Source organism: Nycticebus coucang, chromosome 6, assembly GCF_027406575.1.
Source record: "Nycticebus coucang isolate mNycCou1 chromosome 6, mNycCou1.pri, whole genome shotgun sequence".
NCBI lineage: Eukaryota > Metazoa > Chordata > Mammalia > Primates > Lorisidae > Nycticebus > Nycticebus coucang.
In genome coordinates, this window is record NC_069785.1 from 109458074 (window position 1) to 109470474 (window position 12401).

The window sequence follows — 12401 nt, forward strand, 5'->3', positions numbered from 1 at the left end:
CATCCATTTAATCAATATTTATTAAATGTCTATTTATTCTTAAAATTTTCCTCATTTTCCCAAGCAAGTGATATCTCTTCTTCTTGAAATCCATTTCACTCCTCTGCTCTGCTGTTTTTCAGTTGTTTCTGTCTGAGTATCTTTCTCTTATGAAGCAATAAACTCCTGAAACAGCAACACTCACTGACTCACTTATCTTTACAGTCCTTGAATCACTTGGCCTTAATCTCACAGGTGAGAAGTCCATTGACATTTGTTGAATTACATTGAATTGAAAAATGGAATCAAGATGGAAAATTATGCTAAATATATTTTTCTTCACTTCAATCAATGAATAAAGATTTAGAAATTGTATTCATCAAAATTAGTTCTGCCATAATCTGTTAATGAAACAATTTCACTATGTACAACTAGCATTTACCATATTAATACATATAGGCCTAATTTTAGAACTTAATTATTTGACCAGAACGCTTGATAGTCCCAAACAACTGTTTCTTTATAAAAAAAAAAAAAGGGGGGGGGGAGGGGTGTTTAAAAGAACCATTAGTCACTTCTCTTAAGCATTTTATTCTTGTAAGATGAGCTCCTTTGAGAGTGCACAGAGTAACTTGTTTATCCTTCTTGACCTACAGAACTCTAAGCAGAGGCTGTGTCATTAGTCTTTGCCTAGTTCTATCTTCTGTTTCTCTTAAACATATAAAAGATGCAGAGTCTCTGCCTCCATTTTTCTGTCTTTTTGAAACACCAAAATTAACTTTTTCCACCAAGTCCTCACTTGAGGCATTGTTTTCCCATGACAACTAGACAATCACACTTTATGAAGGCAGCACTATTTTATATTCATATCTTTCATCTCAAACTGTTCTTTTCCCTGGGTATAAAAGAATAACTTCAAATGCATAGAGATACAAAATTTAGTCTACTTCCAAAGTCAAGTCGCTCAAACTTATTTTTTAACTTGATATTCTTTACTTTGGCTGAGATGATTAAAGCCACATAAAACTACAATCATGTCATTGTCAGGTATGCACAATCATTTAAAAATCATTTAAACAAATAACACTATTTATAGGATACTACTCTATGGAGTGTGAATTCAATTTTTTCACAAAGAAACTTCCACCCGGTGGTATATGCTCAGTGGAGGGACTAAGAGCTGGCTGTAAAGGTGGTAATCTCTCTGCCATTGCAGCCAGGTAAATAAATCTTCACATCCTTGCCCCCCAAGGCCCTTGGTCCCAAGAGTGTTCGGTCACATTGAGCTCTGCAAGACATTTTGTGCAGGTATTTCTGTCCCTTTTGGTTCTTTGTGGTTTTTTAAGTCCTTACCCTTTGAAATGTATTATATGGTATTTAATTTATTACATTTCTTTGCTAGACAATCTACCCCCGACAGTGGTTACTTTATGGAGACACCCAGTGCACAATTTTCACTGGTTCCACATCTTTTTAACATTTGCAGGTATTTCTACCTCACAATGATTTTTTTTTGCAAAACTGGCACAGATTTTTGACTGTACTCATACCGAAATCATAAGCTAAGAGCACTGAGAACGAAGAGGCAGGGTGAGCAGGGGGCTTAGAGAGTGTGCCAGAGTCACCCAAGAGAAAGTCATAGCAGGTGAGCAAGAGGTGGAAAACAGATTGCTGAGGGGCACCAGTCCCTGCTGGTGCCAAACAGCAGGAATCTAGAGTAGACGCAATAAATGGAGCGTGTGGTCTCCAGTTGAGCACCAATAATGGAGTGTCCCCTGACAGCCACCTGTTGCACAGCCTTATACCTGAAATTCTCAGAGAATAAAATGTCTCTGGACTGCCTGGCCATGGAAAATCTCTCAGGTCTGCATAACCCAATATGGGGACTACTTATGCTGCTTCCTGGCGGAACTTTCAATATAATCCCATTTATTTATTGTTTGTCTTTGTCTTCGTGGTAAGTTCCATAAGGAAACTTGGTTTTAGATAAATTGTGGACTAAACAGATCTGGCAATATAAAACATAGAGAAATGCTCAGTAAAATGTTACAAATACATGGCTGAACTTCCAAGAAAGTAAAGAAAACTTTCAGGGGCCAAGAGTGACAGGCGTTTACCAACTGAGTGGCCTGGTTGGGGATTTTATGTGCATCCCCCAAACAGGAGCTTTGGGCTCAGTCAAGGCCCTAAATTAGACCTTAGATGCTGCACAGAGCCAGACCATGGAAGGTGAGCAGCCCAATACTGGCTTATGGTAGAAAAAAATCTGATGCCTATTCAGATTAGGGAGTCAGCTGTTTTCTGCCTTAGCCTGGGCTTAGTATTGAGAGAGAAACCTGTTCCCAGAGACTTTCTCATCACAGCCTTGTTCTTTAGACAGATTGTGTTTTTGATTCATATCCCACACTGTGGTCTAGGAATCTAGAAGATGAGAAATAGCAGAAAAGCGGCCCCAGCCAGTGATACTAACGTAATAGTATGTATTAAAAGCAAATACAAAACATCTTTGTTGGGACATTTTAAGGGATGTTGGTTTGACTGAGAATTTTATGGTTTGACTAAGAATTTCCCAGAATTGTTGAAGGGAAATCAATCCTCATGGTCAGGAAATACAACAAATCCTGAACAATGTAAGCAGAAATTAATTAGAAAGCAAAAGTCTAAGTTAGTTGTTTAGAAACTGCAGAAATTTAAAGGCAAAAAGAAAGTGTGTAATCCCCGGCGCCTGTGGCTCAAAGGAGTAGGGCACCAGCCCCATATACCGGAGGTGGTGGGCTCAAACCCAGCCGCAGCCAAAAACTGCAAAAAAAAAGAAAGTATGTAATCAAAAGGAAATAATGAGATAAACAGGAATTTGATAGCACAAATAGCCATGCATACGATACTCTGTTTTCACACAATTCATATGTTTTGGTTTTAAAAGAGTGTTCTTGTCCTTCATACACAAGTAATCAATTACAAGAAATTGTTTTTAGAGGATGTTAACGTGCTAAAAACAATATAATTGTTGTTTTTGGTAGTGGAAGTATAAGAGAATAGTGAATTGCATTATTACCATCGAGGACAGTAACAAGGTTACAAAGCTGCTCTTTAGTAACTGCAAGTGGGTTTTCTCTTACTGAAGGAATTTTCAGTTTTTCTAGGAATAGGAGTTTAATCTCTACTGCAGAAATAGTTATACTTTATAAAGATTCCTAGTGTTTCCTTTTCTTTAAGTTTAGAGTTTGTAATAACCTAATATTCCTAAAAACATTCTCAGAAAAAAATGGATCTACCAGAGAAAAGCTTGTTGATGTCGTTTTTTTCTTATTCTTATTATTACAATAAAATTTTTCCATATCCATATGCAGATGAGAATTAACTGAGTATTCTCTTGTTTCAGAGTTATCTAAAAACAAAGATTGTGCCTTAGAAAAACCTAGCTAATCCACTGATGGGTGATAATTCTTACCTTTTGAAAACACCTAATAGTCTATTTTGTATTTTTATAAGTTATCTATAAATTAAATACATCTAAGGGCGGCGCCTGTGGCTCAGTGAGTAGGGCGCCGGCTCCATATGCCAAGGGTGGCAGGTTCAAACCCAGCCCCTGCCGAACTGCAACAAAAAAATAGCCAGGCGTTGTGGCGGGCGCCTGTAGTCCCAGCTGCTCGGGAGGCTGAGGCAAGAGAATCGCGTAAGCCCAAGAGTTAGAGGTTGCTGTGAGCCGTGTGACGCCACGGCACTCTATCCAAGGGCGGTACAGTGAGACTCTGTCTCTACAAAAAAAAAAAAAAAAAAATTAAATACATCTAAAATATTTGGACCAAAAATCATTGTAAGTTTCTATGTCAGTGTTTTCTCCTGAGAAACATATTGTTCAGCCATAGCACTGTCATTCTCTATGAAAAGATTATAACATTTTAATTTTCTGAACTTGATGCAGTGAAACAAATTGGTCATTTATAGAGTATGATTGAATAAAAGTGATATTTTTACCACTTATTTTTACTGTGGCTTATAAAATTCTTCTAATTAAAATATATGACTTTTATAAGGAAACTACACAATTATCCCTTCGTGACTCCACAAGCAATTATGCTAGAATATTCAATATTTTATTTTTTAAAAATAATCTTTCAGTAGTTAAATTGATTTTTTCTGATTTGCTTATGTCTTCACAGATTGTAAGCGTTGGGAAGCATGTGAAAGGCTACCATTATATCATTGCAAACTTGGTAAGAACTCTTTATTTTCTACTTTCCACAAAAGTCACTCAAGCATTCAAGAGTAGTTTAGCTGTAAATTATTTAAAATAATGCTTTAATAAATGGTTAGTATACATTCCTTACTAAGCTTTATATAACAAAATATTTTATTGCAATGATTTTTATATTTCTAATATAGAATTCAATATATTTTTAGGCAGATCAGCTTGGTATCTGCCAAAGAAACCTTTAGAACTAATTAGAATGGTTACTTTGCTATGATGTCACTTGTCAAATTAAATAATGGCTTTTTCTCTGTTTAAATTATAAGTGGTACTCTATGGATAAAGATTGGCAATACTTTTTGGCTATTACAAGAATGATCTAAAGCAGTGGTTCTCAACCTTCCTAATGCTGCGATGTATTTTCATTGTTACAAAGGAGTCACAACCCAGGTTGAGAACCACTGATCTAAAGCAAAGACCCGTATTTTCTGACTTTAAGAATAACAGTATTTAATGACTACATAAGCAGGTTTTTTGAATGGGAGTAATCCAAATTCATTTTTTAAACATGCCACTTCTTGTGAAAAACAAGATACATGCATTTTTATGAAATCTTTAACGGCTTGAGACAAGTGTTTTTAGATTTTTTAGCAAGGCTCACTCGGTATTTCTTGTGAGCCTTGCAGTGTAGGGCAGACACTGGTACAGGGAGGGCCGTCCTATCTTGCCTGGTCAGAGTTCCCATCTGTGCCAAGGGCTGGGTCCCCAAAGTGGTTTGTCCTAGAAAAGTTAAGAATGTTTTTTCCTTTTTCTATCCATTCCACTACACGTTTCCTTGATGGGTGTCCTGTTCTTGAAGCAGGGAAGGAGCTAAAGGATGCAAAAGAGATTCAGAAACAGCCACTATTCCCATGTGGCAAGTGGACCACCACACTCTGAGACAGGAACTTTTGGTCTTTAGTCAGTTGGGTGTTACTATGGAGCTGCTACAATAAGATGCTACAATGTACTGAGAGCTGTTATTGTACTGTGTTTCTTAGATAAAGTATTTCTTTGCAACTTCGTGGATTATCTGGAGATTTCTTAATTTTCTTTTCCGTTACTTTTAGCGCACCTACAGTGTGGGTATTTTAATATTTTTGAAGAATTCCAATGTGCCTTCAATTACACAATAGAACCACCATTAACACTTCTATAAAAATAAAAATCTAAAGCAAATATATTCTTATATTAATCACTACAAGAACAAAGGTCTTAGGATTATGGGACGCCTGTCTTCACAATAGCATTGTACAATGAGATTATAAATAATGACTTTAATATCAAATGTAAGATTTTGACATTTATTCTCATAAACAATAGAATTCAAGGGTAAAAAAATCAATATCTTATATATAAACTATAATTCCAGAAATGAATTTTTGACATTGGCAACTAAAATAAATAAACCAATGCCAAATGGAAAGAATTAATATTTATAACACTCTAATGGGGATCACAACCTGCCGTAAACAGCCCTGTGAATGGCAGCATTTATGTTCTCTAAAGCACTAACATATAAAATGGAAAAACATCGTTGCCTATGTAGAAAATAGAACCATCACTCTCACTGGAAACAGTGCGTCTTTATCACATGTAGGTGAGGTCTTTGTTCCACATGATTAGGCCAGTGAGTCACACATCTCTGCATTGTAATATAGTGTGTTAATATGGATTCTGTTGACTTATTCATTTATCCCTAACGGACTGTTATATATAACACCAGAGAGCTTTTTGTGTCATTGATCTGATCAGCAGCTATTTCTTGAGAACTATGTACATAGGATTCCCAAATATGAAGTCAATCTAGAATCAAAATGAAAAATTATATTAAGAAGCATTGTACTTAATGTTGAAAGCCTGAATGATTTTCTCCTAACATCAGGAGAAAGATAAGGATGTCCCCTTTCACCATTTCTACTGAACATTGTACTGAAGTTTCTAGCAGGGGAAATTAGGTAAGAAAAATAAAGAAAAACCATCCACATTGAGAAGGAAGAAGCTTTTGTATATTTAAAAAATCCTATGGAATAAGAAAAATTATAGAACTAATGAGTTCAGCAGGGTTGCAGAATGGAAGGTCAACATATAAAGATCTATTGTATTTCTACAGACTAGCAATAAATATTCTGAAATTTTAATTAAGAAAATTCCATTTCTAATTTATGATTACAATTTATAATTAATAAGGAACTGCTACTTAACCAACATATCAAGGCTGATTTATTGGTATTTGTAAAAACTGATTTCTGAAATAACCATTCTTACTAGTTACGGGGTGGTTATTTCTAATTTAAAATATTCTGTAGAGACAATGTTGCAATGTTGAAACTAAAGCAGAAAGTATGAAGTCCAACCTATATTTACCAAAAAAGAGAAGAATGAGCTCAGCAGACATCAACACATAATGCGTTGCATTGTATCATGAATTGATAAGCTTTCATGATATACTTTTGTAAAAGTCAGGGAACTCCCTTACATAAGCCAGGCTAAGTCCCCAGAGAAGCTACATTGAAATACAGATGTTCATTAGGTGCTTCTAAAAGGATAATCCTAAACCAAGAAACAAAGTAAGGAATGTTACAGAAATATCTGCTTCCTAGTGGTCACTAAATTCTTTGGCTGAAATACAGAAGGCAGAATCCATGTATTTAAATAAAATAATATTCAATTTCTTTATGAGTAAAGATACAACCAGGTTGTGAATACTCTTTGGTATTATTTAAAATTGTCATGTCATTATCTATAAATTAAACTTATCTTTTTTAATAAACTGCCCTTCCAGCTCATGCATCATTCTATCCTGATGAAATGGGAATAGACTGATGTCTTCTGTTTCCCACTGAACCGGGCCTTTGCAGCTATTGCAGTGTGCTGTCCTGTCACCTCTAGCCAGGTCAAAAGCAGTGAGAATCCTCTTCCTGCAGAGGGGCCACAAAGGCCCTCGGGGAGACAACTCCATTTGAATAGCATGAGCTATACCTGGTAGATATCTGAATGAATGAGCTTGCCCCTCTGGTTCATTGAAGTATAGCTACCAATAACAACTAGGGGCTGTTGACGTTTGTTCCTCCTGCAAGGAATGTTCTAGAATCTTTTTCTCATTTAGATTTTTAATTTTTTAAAACCTATTCAGTTTACATCTAAGAAACATCTGGCTCTATCATAAAAAAATATAAAATTTTAAAATGTTCAGGATATATAATTTAAAATTAGTTTCAGAATGGGGACGCACATGACATGGTTCCCCAGACTTGCTGTCTGGCATGGGTTTTTTTTTGTTGTTGTTTGTTTGTTTGGCAGTTTTTGACTGGGGCTGGGTTTAAACCTACCACCTCCAGCATATGGGGCCAGTGCCTTACTCCTTTCAGCCACAGGTGTGTTTTTATTCAAGTGCAATGACCGCAGTGAAGATTCTGCCAACTCAGTGACATTGTTTTACTTTTTCCTTTGTGTTCCCTCTGTTTTTCAACTTTTCTGTATTGAACATATCTGAATTTACCATTGATCAACATATGCATCAAAGGTGCAAAGGTTAAGTCAACTTCTCAACAGACTAAGACTTTTACAACTCAATGGAATGGCAAAATTAATACAATAGCTGTCCCTATGCTGTCTGGTGTTCCTGGGCACCAGGTCTATCTCCCTGTGATTTAGTCAGCCTAAGAACCTGAAATACAAACCACAGAGACATGTTTTCTGAATTAGATACAACTTAAAGAATGAGCGTTTATTAAACATCAGTGAGGTTACAGACATCAGTTTACATAAACAGTCATCAATATATCTGATTCCTATAATTTCAAACATTTCCTTTCCCCCAGAGGATGTATGAACTGGACATGGAAACAGAAAGGAAAACCAAGTTGAAAGTTAATCTGGGGAGGGGTCATCAGTTATTATAAAATCCATGTGTCACAGCTGCCCAGTCTCACAAGTAGTAAGCCTTTCCTCTCATCCCCCCTCCCTCTCCATAGTGACTACTGATCTCTCCCTGACTGTGAAGTAATCAATTTTATTACAGCATTGCCCTAGAACTTTCAGTCCGCAATATTCTTCAGCTAAAAATGGAAATTTAAATGGCCATCAAAGTAACGGTTTTTAAGGAAACAGCTTCATAGTCTGAATCCTCTCAGTTTTCTATATAAAATTATAAGAAAATATATGAAAGGAAAATATTGCCGGTGCTCAATAGACCTAGGTAAAATTAACTAAGTTGCACACCATTCATTCAAATCAAGACTGAAAGGGTTTATAATCAGACATGGTAATTTTTTCCTTTACATTCAGCATAGTGACGGGGTGGAATCAGAGGACTGTGGACTGTTATTTATCAACTAGACTTTACATCAGAGCGTTTTTCTGAAGGCTTCAGCTTTGCCCGTTTATCTTGCAGCTGTGAGTAACACTATGAAAGACTTGGCAGACCTTCTGTTTCAGCCGTGGCTGAGAGAAAATAATAATGTCATCAATTAGCAACTAATGCAATGGTTGAATTACTGTGACTTTTAGAAAACACTGGAGTTATTTGCTTGCCATGGGGTCTGCCCTGTACTCTGGTAGAAGCAAACAAATGTCCGACTGGCATTTTACTGGCTGGAGATTGATGGACAGTATTTTTCATTTAGGAAACATCGATTTGCTTTCTAGTGTCTAGATCAGTGAAATGAGAAGGTTCCTGATGAGCCGTCAAATTAGCCAGCATAGGATGGGCATGAAATAAATATTTGTTTAGTGACTTAATTAATAACAGTTATTATTTACTGAATTTAAACCAGATATGCAATTGTCTTCAGCATTACCATTCTCATTTTACACATGGGAAGTTTAAGGTTAGAAAGTTAAAGAGATGGGATTCACTTTATGGGGGCAAGACATGATTGCAAGAGGAACTTTACCTAACAATCGCAATCAGTGTAACCTGGCTTATTGTACCCTCAATGAATCCCCAACAATAAAAAAAAAAAAAAAAAAAAAGAGATGGGATTCAAAGATTCAAAGTCTGGCTCCTATTTATTTATTTATTTATTTATTGTACAGTATCACTTTGCCCTTTCTATACATTGCCATAATTTAATAAACAGGAGCCTTTTGTAAGAATATGCAGGAGCAGAAGGTGAAAAAGGTTAACTCAGTTTGTCTGACTGTAATCTTGGCTGTATTTGCTGGGTGGCCTTGACTAGTTTTGCTTGACCCCAGTGAGCTTCCGTTTTCTTACCTATGGGATAAGGCTAATGATAGGATCTATCTTACAACCTTGCTGTGAAAACTAAGCTAGAGAGATGATCTATGTAATCTTCTTGGCTCAGTCTCTGGCACAAAATAAACTTCATACGCCCCAGGCCTCTTAACAGCAGTTTTGCTCATTTGCCAATTGGTCTATTTTGTCTTAGATGGCCCAATAGCAACACCTATGTATTGGTTAAAAAGACAATTTTCTTCATTATAAAGGAGGAGGGGAAGGAAAAGGGAATGCAGGTGAGGGAGGTTTTCTAAAGAATGGCCAAGGTGAGTTCAGGGGGACAGGCCACCCCAGGTCCTAGTGATTCCTACTTTTATTGGTGGGTCTTGTATGGATTTTACTTCCACCAAAAAATAGACAAAAACATTTTCCTTAGTTACCTCAGCAAAATTCACATTTTCAAAAGAACTTATATTAAATGCTAAGAGAAAACAAGCAATAAAACAAATCTAATTGCATTTTCTACAAACGTGTGTGTACACGTGTGTGTCTGCATGTAGTTTACTCTTCTCTGAGCTGATCCCTTCACCTTAGTAAATCACTTTCTTAATATGCTTTTTGGTCTCTTCTTGCAACTGTTTATTTGTTTTATACTTTGTGTTGAGTTTGTAGTTTTATAAGGCACTTTAAATACTTGGTGTGGAAAAAAGGGTGAAAAACAAAGAATATGGATAGCAAGTTAGGTGGATAAATAGATAGAAAATAGATAAATATGGACAGATAGATGATAGATATTTAATAAATAGACAAGAGCTACAGTAGGTAATGCAGGTGTCCCTAGGGTTGCCATACATACATTCAGAGGGAAAATGGGAAATGCTAACTAAATGAATATTTACTTACAAAATATTTATTACCAAATTTTTATAAAGTTCTGTGTATATAAACAGATAATAGTTATGTATATATGTATAATAGGTGAATAAGTTGATGATAGACAGATGGAGAGACGGAAGGAAGAAAGGGAGTGGGGAAGGGGAGGAACTGTCCAGAACTTTTGAAACCCAGATAACTACCTCTAGGCCAAAAGAGATGACACCCTTCCCTCCGACCTTCCTCACTCCCCCAGTGTACACCATCCTTTTTTCTACACCACTGAGGTCCATGAATGGCCTATCTTTCTCTCTTCTCTGTAACTACTCAGGACTCTGAGGGCTGTAGGTAGTGATTAGTGTAATCAAAGCTTTTCCTCTCTTTAGTTCAAATTACCAGCTGTCTGCTTATAGACCACTTTGTAAGTAAACCAAAACCCTTTAAAATGGTCTCATCCATCACAGATTCAGAGTACTTAATACATATCTATATTAGAGGGCAATTGTGTCATTAACAGGAAAGCTTTGATGCTACTGTATTTGTCTCCTATATCCCCCCTTCATATTTCATAAAGGATACTCAGAGGCATCCAAGAAATACTGGAGTTGAACTGAACTACAAGCATTGATATCTTTTCCTTCATGTATTGGATTTTGAATTATAGAATTTAACAGTCAAATCAACATAATTAGATTTTCCACCTCTTTTTTTTTCTAGCCATTGCTTTATTAGAAATCTATTTGCATGTACATATTCATCATTAATTCATGTTCCTATTGAAGAGCTGAAATGTATAATCATGAACTAAATTTAACACTTTTTCCTATTGATTTTTATAGGGGTTCAAGGATATTTCTCTTGAGAGGTTTATACATGGGGGAGCCAATGTTACAGGATTCCAGTTGGTAGACTTTAATACGCCTATAGTAACCAAACTAATGGATCGCTGGAAAAAACTAGATCAGAGAGAGTATCCAGGATCTGAGACTCCTCCAAAGGTATTTGTTTTTATCTAAAGTATTGTTGATATTTGAAAATTTTAAGATGGAAAGTTCATTTGCAGTTCTTCCAATAACATTTTTTCAGACAGAATATGACATAGGAAAGAAAAAACTTGCCATTATAGAAACATGGGACAAGCCCTTAATCATTTCTAAATTTCTTTTTTTTTTTTTTAATTGTTGGGGGTTAAAACATTGAGGGTACAAAGAACCAGGTTACATTGATTGCATTTGTTAGGTAAAGTCCTTCTAATTGTGTCCTGTCCTTAAAAGGTGTGTCACACACCATGACCCCCTACACTCTTCCCTCCTTCCCTCTCTTTGCTGTCCCCTTCTCCCACCCTCCACCACGTACTAGGTCATTACCTGTCCTCATATCAGAATTGAGTACATAGGATTCTTGCTTCTCCATCCTTGTGATGCATTACTAAGAAGAATATATTCCACTTCCATTCACATTAATACAAAAAATGTACAGTCTCCATCTTTTTTAGTGGCTAAATAGTGTTACATGTTATAAATATACCACAGCTTGTTGATCGATTCCTGGATTGGTGGGCATTTAGGCTGTTTCCACATTTTGGCGATTGTAACTTGAGCTGCAATAAACGGTCTAGTTCAAGTGTCCTTGTGGTAAAAGGATTTTATTTCTTCTGGGTAGATGCCCAGTAATGGGATTGAAAGATGAAATAGGAGGTCTAGTTTGAGTTCTTTGAGGATTCTCCATAATTCTCTCCAAAAAGGTTGCATTAGTTTGCAGTCCCACCAGCAGTGTAAAAGTGTTCCCTTCTCTCCACATTCACACCAGCATCTGCAGTTTTGAGATTTTGTGATGTGGGCCATTCTCACTGGGGTTAGATGATACTTCAGGATGGTTTTGATTTGCATTTCTGTAATAATTAGGGACAATGAGCACTTTTTCATATGTTTGTTAGCCATTCATCTGTCTTCTTTAGAGAAGGTTCTATTCATCTCTCTTGCTCATTGATATAAGGGATTGTTGGCTTTTTTGATAAACCTAACAAGAACATACACTGGGGGAAAAGACTCTCTGTTCAATAAATGGTGCTGGGAGAACTGGATATCCACATGTAAAAGACTGAAACTGGACCTAAACCTTTCTCCACTCACAAAA

The 12401-nt window shown here is 36.3% G+C and overlaps 1 protein-coding gene across 8 annotated transcripts in view; it reads left to right on the top strand.

The window, feature by feature from the left end:
• The window catches only part of GRIA4 (glutamate ionotropic receptor AMPA type subunit 4), a 441346-nt gene that overhangs the window by 344242 nt on the left and 84703 nt on the right, over positions 1-12401 (top strand). For all 8 annotated transcript variants that reach the window (XM_053594958.1, XM_053594959.1, XM_053594956.1 and 5 more), the window contains 2 exons: positions 4143-4196; positions 11105-11263. In XM_053594958.1, the coding sequence (XP_053450933.1) occupies positions 4143-4196; positions 11105-11263 (213 nt within the window). The remainder of the gene's footprint in view (positions 1-4142; positions 4197-11104; positions 11264-12401) is intronic.